The following is a 13,987-nucleotide window of genomic DNA, read 5'->3' on the forward strand; positions in this document are numbered from 1 at the left end:
AAGTTCCTTTGAGTGAAACTTAAGAGAATGTGGTGGTAAAGGAAAAAAGAAAGGTTTTTTTTATCTCCATTGCTACTGTAAAGCAGGCTCAGTAATGAACTTGTACTGGTATTCAATTAGATTTGAGATTATTTTCTTCTGATAAAGGAGAATATTTGAGCTTCTTGGTGTTCTCTGAGCTTGGTTGTCTATATGCAGACATTTTGTTACCTGTTTGGCTAATGAAACATCTGCATAAAAATGGCCAAGCTCAGAGAACACCAGGGACCCATGATTTTCTTCCACCTGCATTCTTGTCTTGCAATGTGCTTAGTTGAAATGTGTACCAGATTTCAATACAATCCACAGGTGGAAAAAAGAAAAAGTTCAGAAGCAGCCCAATTAACATCCTCAGGCAAGTTGATGTCAAAAAATAGATTCAATTGGGGTCTGAAATGTAGTATTTTCTGTCAAAAAAGATAATTCTAGATTGCAAAATACTGTGTTTCCCCAAAAATACAACCTATCTCAAAAATAATCCCTAGCCTGTTTTTTTGGGGGTGTAATATAAACCCTACCCCAAAAAATAAGCCCCAGTGAAGGGGACATGGCCAGAACAGGAGGCAGCCCTTCCCTTCCCCGGTCACCTCATGAAAGCTTGGCCCCTTAATCATGGCCCGTGGATTAGCTGAACCAGCAAGGGCCGGGAGCTGTCTCTCATTCTATCTCTCTGCAGAGGCCTCTCAGTGCAATGATCTGCCACAGCTTCTGAACAAACCTCTGCCTTGGTTGCGCAGTACTACAAGGCTGAAAGTTTCGGAGCAGAACTCCCCTAAAATAGAACGATCAGCAGGGAAATAGCAAGGTGCTGATCAGAGCAAAGCAAAACCTGCACAGGGAGGCGGAGGTATGCTCTAAAGCTTCAGCAGAGCGTTGCCCCAGGAGACCTTCGCAGGTACCAGTAACATCTCTGAAATGTTAACCCTCATCACAGTTTGATTTGATTTCTATGAAGCTTTGTGCTGAGAAAGGTCTGTGCTTTCTCGTTCCCTTCTTCCCCATCTCAGCTTTCTCAGACAACCGTCTGCCAGGGTGGAGGTTCACCCCCCGACTCCAGTAAATGGGGAAAACAAATAAGTCCTCCTTGAAAATAAGACCTGGTGGCTTTTTTTTGGTGCCCCCCCCCCCAAAAAAAAGACCCGGGCTTATTTTCGGGGAAACACAGTAACATGTAGTATTTCTGGAAATTACAAATTCTACTTCTTGCTTAACAATCCATCTACAGATACAATAAATAATGTTAATATTAACTATCTTAGTTGTTGAAAACATTGAACATTATTGAAAGGTCAAAATAAATAACACTTAGCACTTTACAGTTGTTTTGCATTATTGTCTTTATAAAATATCATTTTACCTTGATTATACAATTTAAAGTGTTATAGAACAATTGGAAAAAGGCTGGAATTTTAGAGACATGATGTCCATATTCATTCATGGATTTTTATAAAGTTAAGCTATGGGAAAAAATATTAATATTTGTAATCTTGTGTATCCTCACTCCCCCTTTGAATTAAATAGGAAGCTTTATCTGGATGGCCATGACAATCTCAGTGCCATAAATGCTCTTCCATTGATCTCCGTTTGATTTAAAACCTTCAATACCTTCTCTTGGCAGCTGTCCTGAGAGTAGCTGGTTCCCTGCAAAAGAGCACAGAAGTCATGAAAGCTATGCAAAACTTAGTAAAAATCCCTGAAATTCAGGCTACAATGAGAGAGCTTTCCAAAGAAATGATGAAGGTGAGATTAAAAGTTTATTAAAGTAAAATAGGTATATCATTTACATGTTTAAAATGTAACAAACTATGAGAGATGCAAATAGATTTCGAATATGGATGCTCTATTTGTGTCTCCTGGTTTCATGGTCTCACCTGCCCTTTTCCTTTGTAGTTTTAAGATCACCTCAGAGCAAATGCTTGCTATATATTCCAGTCCATTGAATCGGTGAAGTTAGTTTGGTATAGTTAGATCTTTTAAAGGTATGATTGGGAGGATTGGTTTATTATTATTATGTACATATAAATAACATTATGATCTAATTTCTGCACATCCTTTAGGCAGGTATCATGGAAGAAATGCTAGAGGACACTTTTGAAAGTATGGAAGACCAAGAAGAAATGGAAGAGGAAGCAGAGCTAGAGATTGACAAAATATTGTTTGAAATTACTGCTGGTGAGTGAGGGCATAAACGTCCATACAGCTTTACTATGAATCACATTTTATTAATGGATACATAGCTCTTTTTTCTATATATATGAAATAAATATATGTATTTATTTCATATATATTCAGTTATCAATTATCATGTTGTGTTTTCTCTAACAGAGATGGTGAGATTGTCAAAATTTCATAAGATTGAGATTTTGGCCCTTAAAAATTAGAAACAGACTGCATTCCTTTAAGTTTAAAGTACATATCCAATTTCAACTTCATTTTGACCTTATCCCTTACAGAAATTTCACATCTTTTTTGATAGGCTGTAGTATATTTAGTACTAAAAAAACAAGGGGTAGGAAAATATATTCCAAACAAGATGTTTTTATTAAAGCCATAATAATAATAGGCAAAAACAGCTGCTTAAATTAATCGAGTCATTTCAATAAGAATCATACTTTGCCTAGTGTTTCTCAAGTCCTCTTTTAAGGACTTCAACTCCTGTGTTGGCTGGAATTTTTTTGGGACTGAAGTCTGCATATCTTAAGGTAGTCAAGGTTGAGAAACACTGATCTAGAGGCTTTTTTAAACTCTGTTATGAAGACTATTTTATAACAACAATCATAAAAGTTACATATAATCTATACAAGGAAAATAAATAGAAAATAATTTTCATTTCATCTTGATAGCTGAGCTGCCTGAATATATGCTTTTAATGTTGCTAAATGTTTTTAAGCAAAGTTATTTTTCTTGCCAATGAAGCATTTTCCTTGTGAAAATTCTTTGTTTATTATTTGCTTCCAGTCATAGCTCTGTCCTGGTTGTGAATCCTTGTTTCTCTCTGTGTTTGGTTGCTTTCTTGTAGATGTTTCATTACTCAACAACGTCTTCAGTGCTAGAAAGGAATGGGATATGCTCTGTTTATATGCAATTGTTTTGTTTGTGTTGGTTGGAGTGCTGTTTTCTTCTTGGTAGTTCTTTGATTACGCTATTGTTTATTGTATGACTATTAATCTATTATTAATCCTGATGTTAATACCTGCTCATCAGGATGAATGCAATCATCTACCATAACAACAATCAAGCAATTTGGCAAGAAAATAGCTAAGCTTAGAGAGGAGCAATGACTTCACAGTTTACCAAGCTACATACATATATTCTCTTTTATTTAGCCTGGTTTTCAGATGTTCTTTTCTGTCTTGATAATGTTCTTTGTCTTAATATTTGATTCTCATATGAGTCCTTTCCCGTTTGGTTGCAGGGGGCCCATTTAGGAAACCTGTGGACATGTTTTTTCTACTAAACTTTTTCAAGCTTGTTTGCTCAAATGCTCATGCCATCGTTACATCATTTGGTTATTTGGACAACTGGATTCATCCCAAAATATTTTAAATTTTAATTTTGAAGACTCATAGGCAGTGATTTTAGAATAAATTCATTATCATCACCATTGGTTCCTTTCAAACGAAGCACATCGGGCAGCAAGCTCCTTCCAGTGAATGCTATCCACATATAATGAATGAATGAATTTGAAATGTATTCCCAACTTCCAGAGCTTGTTGATAATGGTTGTTTTGCCTGGACGTCTAAGGCTTCTACTTCCTTTGGGTTACCTGTAGCTCCCAAATGTATCTTCTGCAGTGGAAAGCAATACTTACATTGAAACTGTTACTCCTTGAACAATATTAAACAAGAACTATACTAGGTTTTTTTTTCCACATTTCCCCCCACCTTTATTGTTTTATAAATCTCAAATTAGTGGAATAACCTCTCATATTCCTTCTTCTTTTCCCCACAACAATTCTGTGAGGTGGATTGGACTGAAGGTGAATGATTCACCCAAATGCATCCAATCAGTTTTCCACATCTAAGGCAGGACTAGAAGTTGCTGTCTCCTGATTTCCAATATGGGACATAATCTTTAGACCAAACTGGTTTTAAGATGATTCTTATATATTGCAGTGTTTCTTTTTGTTGCTCAGCTACATGCTTTGATTTTCTTTCTGCAGGAGCCTTGGGAAAAGCACCTAGTAAGGTTACAGATGCCCTTCCAGAACAAGAGCCTGAAGGGGCCACAGCAGCTGTTGTAGATGATGAAGAGGAAGATATTGAAGCTATGCAATCAAGGTTAGCTACACTTCGTAGCTAAGAGGAAAGCAGTTGCACAGCTGGATTCATCTCGCCATAGGCAATTCTGTCATGCCTTTATAATGTAAATCTTCCTGCAGAAGTTTTTTCTGTATATATTCTATTTTTTGTGCGCTTATGTTCAGAAATATTTTTTTTAATCCTTTTTGCCACATCAGTGTATGTCAGGTCAAAACATCTCTGGCATAATAAAGAAAATCTAGTATATTGTCAAACAAAATAAAATATGATTTATCTATGATTTCCTCAAATGCATTTTTGGATTGCACATATAACAGTAGAATTATACAGATTTTTAAAGCACTAACTGGTTTTTAATAAACAGCTTTTAATGCTTTATTACAATCTCAACTGAGAGTAATAAAAACGGTAATAGTTCATTACAAATAATCAGTGCAAAGGTTGCATTTCAAAGGAAAAAATCACCTTTCTAAAAAGAGTTAAAAAGAAGAAACTGCCTAGGCTTACACTCCAACATGGTACTTAGGGGCACCAATATGCCCACAGAAACTTTGCATCTGCCAAAGTTCTTGGCCCAATTACCATTTTATATTTTTATATCAAGGCCATTAGAGTAGAATCGATGTCTTTGTTCTAATTTTTAAATGTAAACTTGCACAGGGCAAGATTCGGATTTTAAGCGTTACCTGTATTTCCTAACATACCTGTGGATCCTTAAGCTTTCCTAGAAATAAAAATGATGTTCTTCTTGTTATTGACTATATTTACTACTAAACAAAAATGGGAGTGTCTTGCATTACAGGAGTCCCCAAATTCTCCAACACATCAATGCCTTCATAAAGTTTCAGATTATTCATCAACTTTCCAACATTTATTATACAAAAAGGCAGAGGCACCATTTAACTAATAGGCAGCCATGTTGCAAGGGAGCAACACTGTGTTCTCGGTTTCCACCATTAACCAAAACTTTGAGCAGGTCAATGGGAAGCTTTGTTAACTGGGTTAACACACTGCCTTTGCCATGTTCTGATTAGATTTAATTATGCATATATGAATTTACTCAGTAGGGAAGGGCCCAAAATTACAAATCACTTTTTAAAAAGGCCTTTGATATATAGGAGAGTAGTCTGGGCTAATAATATTGCTGGTGGGCAAGGGGTACATTTCTGGCAGTATAGTATTGAATGATTAAATAAAGGTATTGTCAGAAGAACAATTCGGGGTTCCAACTTGAGTCAGAATTCTGCAAGAATAAATAAAAATGAGATCTAGACAGCTGTGATGAAAGAAAACAATTTATTCATAAAGGCAAGGAGTTTGCTTTTAGAGGCAGTGCAGAAAAAGGGGATATAGTAACATTTTTAACGGGAGCTTGTTCTGGGTGTGGAAGTGTCTACATTCTAGGCTCTGTGTGTGTGTGTGTGATGCTTATTCTTCTAAACGTAGTTCCGCTGGGAGTCTTTAATTAATTATTTGTATTTACAGACCTTATCCTTTGATATGTGGATTAGAATAACTTATTTGGTGCTTCTTTGAGGAAGTTTGAGTAAAAGATTTCCCATTTGCTATTTTTGCTTGATTAACTTAGCTTCACTTTGACTGACAATTATCTAGAGCAGGGGTCGCCAACCTTCTGGACTTCAGGGACCACCAAACTCATAATTTTAAATCCTGTGGACCAGAGACCCTGGGAAAATCCCCAAAAAAGTCTTCAGGAAAATCCCCTATCCCATTTTCCTACCGATTGATCATTCTTTATTTGGGATCGCAGGATACCATCTCCAGTTCCATTCTCAGGGGGTGAGAGAGAGAGAGAGAGACTTTTGGCTTCATGCAAGGAAAGCAGCAGAAGCCGCAGAAGTCTTTCTTTCTCTCAAACTCCGCCAGAAATGAGTCTTTGTAAGACTTGTGCCAGCGCAGCCTCTTGGAGCAGGATGCCTTGCAGGGTCTCAAGAGACTCATTTCTGGCGGAGTTTGGGGGAGAGAAAGAAAGACTTTTGCTGCTTTCCTTGCGTGCAGCCAAAAGCAGAAGAAGAAATAGCTCGGCAGCCAGGCCAGGCACGTGGGGCGAGTGGGGCAAGTCCCACCCTCCACCCTTTACCCCCTCCCCTCACTACCTCATGTTCACAATGCGACGCAAGCCTTGTGTTCCCGCAGGCCATGTGGGCGGTGCAGCCTTGTGTTCCCATGCAGCCTGGATTAATTGCTCTGGGGGATGCTTTGGGGGGGGGGGTGTGACATTTCTCTGCAGACCACCATCATTTTTTCGTGGACCACCAGTGGTCCCCAGCTCACCGATTGGCGACCATTGATCTAGAGGAGACACTGATTCTCAGAGGACTGTGGATTCTGTAAATTTTTTAAGGGAAATTGTACTTTGTACTTTTCAAAGAATAATAAATATTCTGATGTAAAACTGTTTTGAGTTCCAAAGAATAATACATATTTTGATGTAAAACTCAGTGTGCAGTGGAAAATAAGTGCATTAAGCATAACATGAATTCATTACCATCAGCCATCCAGTTGTGTCCAACCTTCAATCATTCTATGGAGCAGGACTCTGTCTCACACCGCCTCTTCAGATCTGCCCTCATCATCCTGGTGTCATCTTTCATAGTGTCCAGCCAGCGGGTACTAGACGCTTCCTTCTCTGTTTTTCTCTGATCTTTCCCAGCATGATTGGCAGCTTGCATGTGTGGGAAGCCCCCCCAAAAAAAAGAATGAAATATTTTGGGAAATATTAAAAAAGTAGAATATTGTATTTCCTTAAATGAGAAATGGAGAAACATTTTTTAGAAGCAGAAAGTAGATTCTTTTTTAATAGCCTCAGCAAGTAGATAGAAGATAGAATTCTTTATTGGCCAAGTGTGATTGGACACAGAAGGAATTTGTCTTGGTGCATATGTTCTCAGTGTACATTAAGGATCCATTCGTCAAGAGTCAAGAATCAGAAGGTACAGCACTTAGTAATAGTCATAGGGTACAATAAGCAATCAAATCATCCTAGGAAACAGTCAATAAAAATTGTTAGGATACAAGCAACAAAGTTACAGTCATACAGTCATAAGTGGGAGGGGACGGGTGAAAGGAAGAATGGGAGGATTATTAGTAATTTTATGCCCATTAAGACTGGGACAGCTTATCTACATAACAAAAGACCTTCAGGTCCAGGATGATGGGATTAAGAACAGGACATGACCCTTCAGGACATAATAGGATTAACCCACTACCATTTAGCAGAAGACACAGAGCTCGTTACATTGCACAATCTCCTAAGGGCATTTCAAACATTGTACAACCTCCCTAGCAGCATCTCTGAAACGTATAAAATCCATGTACTCATCAAACCAATTGGTCAGCTGCACCAGAACCATACATGCTGATAGTTCTGTTTATCATTAAACCATCTTTCCAACCAGCTTCCATGTTTCCAGGGTCTTTCTTCCAGCTTCGAACTGAACCAGATGGATGTTCCTTCCAATACATGACATGGCCAAACTATATAACAGCATTTCACGATCTTGGCATCTACTGATATTTTTGGTGAGATTTGGTCTAGGACTTCTTTATGATTTTGTAGTTCATGGGACGCGTAATAGTCATAATATGCATCATAATTTAAAGGCATCTAACTTTCTCCTATCTCTCTTTTTCAGAGTCAAAGTTTCTCAGCCATAAGTAATGATCGGAAAAATTTATTGCATATATTATTGCAGTTAATTGTTAAAATTATTTCATATAATTTGTTACGGTCTTGGGATTTAAGAGCTGACCAGCAGTGAAGCTGATGCAATATGAGGCTGATGCAATGAAGATGAATCAGCATTGGTACTGCCTCTTTAAGACTGAGGATGGGTTCTACCCCTTTAAGAGAAGTTTACATAAGGCAGCCATTAGAGGGCCTGTTTCTCTCTCCTTGTGACAGGTATTCTTTGCAGAGTTCTCAGTGTAGAGTTAATAAGTTTGCTTGTAAGTTATTTTGCCTACTATGTTTATTTCTGTATATGTCTTGTATATAAACCACTGTTAAATGTCTAAGTCTCTGTGTGCTGTGTTTTGCTCCTGGGTTGTCTCATAATAATAGTCATGCTGCAAACACTCTGACATATTGCATAACATGGGTTAAACACTATCATATTACCACAAAAAAGAATAACCTCTACTTTCAAAAAGCTGGTAATGCAATCTTTGCTTCAGACCATGAAAAAAATGGGGCTATGTTAAGCCATGGCTAAATAAGCATTATGTTATATGAACTATCTCAGATTGCAGTCCACAAGAACACCATTGCTGAAGGAACTAACTTCTTACCAACTGCATGGCTTTTTTCCTCCTGAAATGCTGGTAGGGTGGTGGGATTCAAAAAAAATTACTACCAGTTCTGTGGGTATGGCTTGTGAGCATGACAGGGGAAGGATACTGTAAAATCTCCAGTCAGAAGTGGTATTTGCTGGTTCTCCGAACTACTCAAAATTTCCGCTACGGGTTCTCCAGAACTGGTCAGAACATGCTGAATACCACCTCAGGGTTGTACCATGAATCTGCTGTCTCTTTTATAGACAGATATGCATGTTGGAGCTTCAGAAGTAATGGTTGTGGGCACTAAAATAGTTTTTAGGACAGTGCTGAACTAAAGCAGACAGAAAACAAGCACATTTTATTGCAGCAAATATGAATGACTTCGATAAGAACAATGCACAAAGTCTATGAGATATACTCTTGACATAAAAAGATAAATGCAACAGGAAAGGGAAATCTTAGGAGAGAAAAAAAAGCCACCATCTGAAGCTATGGATGGATAGCCAGCTTTGAAAGTGATATATATAAATGAAATTTTAATACTTTATAATGGCTTGGTAAACTATGACCTAGCATAAAAATACCAACCAACGGGTGCTTTTAGAGATTGTAGAATTGGAGATATCTCTGAGAAGCAGGTAATAGTAACTTCCATGTGTAGCTGAAAAATGTGTAAGTGATAAAGTTCATTCAACAACCAAGTTTAAAACAACTTATACCTTTGTATAATGTTTGTATTGTCTCAGTCGGCCTTATCAATAGCTTCGGAATGGCCACGTGCTGCAGTCATGAAAGCAAAGGGGCTGCTGGTTTTCGTTGCCCTTCTCCAATTCCCCAATTCGGGAAAAGGGTGGTAACCTGAGGACCGACCACTTGAACGACGCGCCTTTTCTCAAAGGACGAGGCACTGCAGGGGGACAGGCAGAGATCCCGAGAACAGGTGCTAAAGCTATCCCAGTCTTGTGGGCGAGGTTGGGATCCTATATTATCAACAAGTGCCTGCTACTGTTTCCTACTCCCGAGTGAGGCTGCGCGCTGGATGCCGAATGGCTGAGACGCCTACTCTGTTCATTCTAGCGACTGCGGACGGATCGACTCGACCCCAGGCAAAATCATATCGCCGTCTTGCTGTCATCGGAGTCCTACAGCGCCATGGTTTCCTGGATCATCTCTAGGCTAGTGGTGTGAGTACCGACTTTGGGTGGGCCTCGCCCTGCGGGTTTCCCCCAAGAGTGGTCTTTGCAGGTTTGGTGGTGCCTTTGGGGTCCGCCCATTTGTGTGCGTTTGTAGCTTTCATCAAATGCGACGACTAATAATATCTGCTTCGGCACACCAGCCATCTAAATTTAGCAGTTCGTGCGCTGTCGCCCGTCTCTGGTTTTCTTATGTTGAGCAGCAGTCGAGGCCAGCGTACAACAAGCAGATTTTTTTTTATTATTATTGGAGCGAAATGTGTACTCACAATGGTTTGAAATAGCGATTGGCTGTTCTTAAATTTAGCCATATGCGCAGAAAGAGGTAAAGGGATCCGTTTGAAGCTGCAACCGAAAAATGCGGCTTTTTGGTATTCCCTTTGGCAAGCGCAACCGGGTCTAGGGGAGAGTCTTGAAAAAGGGCAGGGAAAATCGCCGCTTTGTTATTAGCATTAACTATTTCTGTCTCACCTGCCAGAGGGCGCTATCTGGTGCTGTCCTTGAGCGATGGGAGTGGGCGAGAAAAATTAAGTCTTTTTTTGCGTGAGATTTTCTCTTTACAAAAAAGAACCGATCTCGGGGACGCCTAAGTCTAGGAGGAGAAATTGAAGGGCGTTGACTTTTGGTTTGGGGAGGGGGGCTGGTATTTCACGGAAGGTGGAAGACATGGTGGTATAGGAATTTTAGGCATACTCTCTGGGAAACAACAGAAACCATTTCCATAGAACCGTCTAAAACTAAGACTTTCTTAGGAGAGACAGGCAGCAGGAAAAAAAAAAGACCTACCACAAAGGAAAATAATTTGTGCTCTTAAAACGTAAAAAAAAAAGAAAACCACACAAGAGAGCCAATTTTTCTTGTAGATATTACCTTTTGAATGGAAGGCTTCCTAGGGCTTACTTAAATTCTGAGAACACTATGATGTTGGAGGTCCAATGCCTTCGTTGGTTTGCTTATTTGTTTGGACTAGATTGAGCACTTCTCTCAACCTGATATCCTTCCAATGTGACAGGGCCAAAAATGCTAGCTAGGGTGATGGGAGTTGGAGTACAATTCACCCAAAGGGTCTGGGGAAGATTAGTGGAGTTAGCTCTCTTCAATAGACCCAGTCACTGCCTAGCAGTTTCAAAGGCAGTAGATGGTGAGATTGATTTTTTTTACTTCCTCTCTGAAAAAGTCAAGAAGCCTTTCAATGACAGATCATACATTTTGGTGACAAAGCATTGACTGTGGGAAAGAAGCTGGAATATATCTGTTGATATATCTGCAGCTGCTACTTTCTGTGGTTGAATGGATATTTTATTAGAGTGAACTATATTAAAAATATAGTTGTTTTTAAACAATGGGAGTGTTTTGCTGATCTTTGATTTAAATAATGTGATGACATTGCAGCTGTTGTTGTTTTCTCCCTGTTCCCCCCTTTCAACATTACAAATCTATTTCTACATCTTTTTCCTGGTTTAATATACTTTCTGGTTTGATTTTTTTTTTAAATTCAGGCTCACTTTACAATATCTAGAAGATGTACTTTAGTTGGGCTGTTTTCCCCCTTACAAAAAAGCTGTTTGCAAACATGTGAGTTGATAATGGAGTTCTGAGAAACAAAGGCAAACTAAAGAAAGATTGTAATCATGAGATCTTTTCTGCCAACTCTGTGTAGGGAGGGAGGAGCATTATATGTGCATTATTATTTGTTAGATACAATTGACTGAAAGAAAATGTGTCCTTGTTTTGAGATGTAACGTCAGGACTTAGAAGAGTATAAATGTGAAGCATTTTCTTGATTATGCAAAATAGCTTAAATGTATAATACAATGCATGAGAATTTAGATCAGTCCTTTTTTTTATTTCAAAGTTCTTCCAACAGGTTACTGCAAATAGGGAGGCGCATATAGCATCTATCCAAATGTGACTCTGCATAAATTTACTTTCTTCCTCCTGAGCATCTTACAGATATGTGGACATCAACTCCCAAAATGTAATGGCTATATTGCTTGGAGCATTTTGAGAGTGAAGTGAAGTCATCCTCTTCTTTGAAGGCTAGAATATTCTATTTGGCATTGCCAGATGGCATATAGAAAGTCCCTTGACACTTTATAGATTATGTTAGATGAACCCTGCCGTATTTTCTTTACACAAGAATTTTCAGTATCTCATCTGTACAAAAATTAGGAAGAATTTGGAGGTGATATCACTTTTATTGTTAGAATACATTATTACTTTATTGCTGCCATAATATACTTATATAAAAATGCAAACTTCAACAACCAAATGTTATTGAAACATTCAATAGCCTTGGAAATGAGTATATATAGTGCTAATGGATCAATTAACTTATTTTTTAATCTTATTTGTAATCTGCTTTTATTATTTTTACAAATTATCTCAAGGCAGTAAATGTACCTGACATATCCTCCTCCTCCTATTTTTCCCCACAGCAGCAATTCTGTAAGGTGGGTTGGGCTGAGAAAGCGTGACTAGGCCATAGTCACTCATAGTCACCCTGGCTTTTGAGACTAAGACAGAACTTGAATACAGTGTCTTCTGCTTTTTAGCCTGGTGCCTTAACCACTAGATCAAACTGACTATTTAGAAAATATTTTTATTTAGAGAATATTCTCTATTTAGCTAATATTTTCACATTTAAAAGATATTCTCTCTCTTTTTTTAAAAATGCTCTGCTCTTGATATGCATGTGTTTCAGCCATGCATTTTAGTGTCACAGTTACCTGCAGCAGCATTCAATGATAGATGGGAGGTTAAAATAGTGGGAAGAAAAAGAAGTGAATTGAAGCTTCCTTTTGCATTCAAAATCTAGTGGAAATATTTTTCTCTCTACCAATAGCTCTAAAATTGGGGGGGGATGGAAACGGGGTATTATTAGTCGCCTTCACAACATCAGAATTGGGCAGGCTCATTTCAAATAACCTATCTGATTGAAACATTTAAATGTGTAGTGCACCTCCTGTTTCTCAAACCTGTGCTACAGCAACGAGTGGGAAAATAAAGATACTATGTCAGTCTTGACAGTTACCTTCTTTCTTTATATTATATTTGGGAAAAAAGACAATAACTTCATTAATATATCAAATATGCTTTTTCTACAAAAGGCAACTGGGCTCTTTTTTCCTTAAGGAAGAAAAATAAAACATTTCACTTATCATTCAAGAAGTTTCATTACTTCCATTCCCCCATCACCAGAACTGATGAAACTTCTTGGATGAGAAGAAAAACATTTTCTTTTCTTCCTCAAGGAAAAAACAGTCCAATTGCCTTTTGCAGAAAAAAGCAACGTTGAGACAACTATGACCTGGATGACTAAGAATGTCCACAGACATTTAGCTTCAGTAAAAGTGCCCCACCTTTGTATACAGAAAGTCCCAGATTCTATTCTTGATGATTCTAAATAGATATGGATGAGGACTGTATTCCACAGTAAGATTTGCTGAATTTTTCCCAACTTTGAGATACCATAAGCAATATAGAAAAAAGAAAGTGAAAATCCCCTATGGTATTAGGAAAATTGAAAGAAAGCAGTTCAAACAAATAGATGTACTTTAAGACAAGAAAAATATGAAATTTTATCAATTTGATATAGTTAAAATTAATAAGTCCTTATTTTTATGCAAAGAGGAGCAATATTGCCAGATGTGCTTATCTTTTTAAAATGTAATTTTTATTAAGAATTTTAATTACAATAATTATAATATGAACTAAACTTAGAGAAATGGATGGAGAGAATAAAAAGTGCAGGAAAAAAAGAAAAGAAAAAACATTCTTAGTTATTAGATAAAATTTGTGTGACATCTGTAATTCCTTCATCAACTTGTTTTAGATACAGTCTATCCATAGAAATAAATACTTATTAACAGTGTTGTTGGTATCTTCTGGCTCCATTCCTCAAAGATTTCCTCTATAATATTTCTAACTGGAAAAAGAATTACAGAAAACGCCACAGAAAAAAGATATTAAACTTAAAATGGATATAATCAAACATAAAATGGATCAAGTAGAGAAAGAAGAACTGGCACAAAAAATTAGAAGTGCTAAACAGAACTATTTTGAAGATGCAAATAGGCCAGGTAGATGGTTAGCATATAAATTGAGAAAAGAGAAAGAATCAAGGAAAATATTACAGTTAATAGACGATTAAGGTCAAATTTGTTATGGTAATAAAGAGAAAAAGGCAATTA

The 13,987-nt window shown here is 37.6% G+C and overlaps 2 protein-coding genes across 11 annotated transcripts in view; both read left to right on the top strand.

The window, feature by feature from the left end:
* The window catches only part of LOC113420083 (charged multivesicular body protein 3), a 37,806-nt gene extending 32,752 nt beyond the window's left edge, over positions 1-5,054 (top strand). For 2 of the 3 annotated variants that reach the window (XM_087945943.1, XM_026679862.2), the window contains exons 4-6: positions 1,658-1,779; positions 2,097-2,211; positions 4,203-5,054. In XM_087945943.1, coding sequence (XP_087802069.1) covers positions 1,658-1,779; positions 2,097-2,211; positions 4,203-4,342 — 377 coding nt within the window. In that variant the 3' untranslated portion in view covers positions 4,343-5,054. The remainder of the gene's footprint in view (positions 1-1,657; positions 1,780-2,096; positions 2,212-4,202) is intronic. The other variant, XM_087945944.1, reaches the window with a different exon arrangement.
* A 4,310-nt stretch (positions 5,055-9,364) lies between these two features.
* REEP1 (receptor accessory protein 1) overlaps positions 9,365-13,987 on the top strand; it is a 52,185-nt gene continuing 47,562 nt past the window's right edge. For 2 of the 8 annotated variants that reach the window (XM_026679800.2, XM_087947465.1), the window contains exon 1: positions 9,368-9,785. In XM_026679800.2, coding sequence (XP_026535585.1) covers positions 9,754-9,785 — 32 coding nt within the window. In that variant the 5' untranslated portion in view covers positions 9,368-9,753. Of the gene's footprint in view, positions 9,786-13,987 lie in introns of all 8 variants that reach the window. The other 6 variants (XM_087947468.1, XM_087947469.1, XM_087947464.1 and 3 more) reach the window with 6 other exon arrangements.

This window comes from Notechis scutatus, chromosome Z (assembly GCF_049901735.1).
Source record: "Notechis scutatus isolate UNSWTSFEM ecotype Mainland chromosome Z, rNotScu1.2, whole genome shotgun sequence".
Taxonomy (NCBI): domain Eukaryota; kingdom Metazoa; phylum Chordata; class Lepidosauria; order Squamata; family Elapidae; genus Notechis; species Notechis scutatus.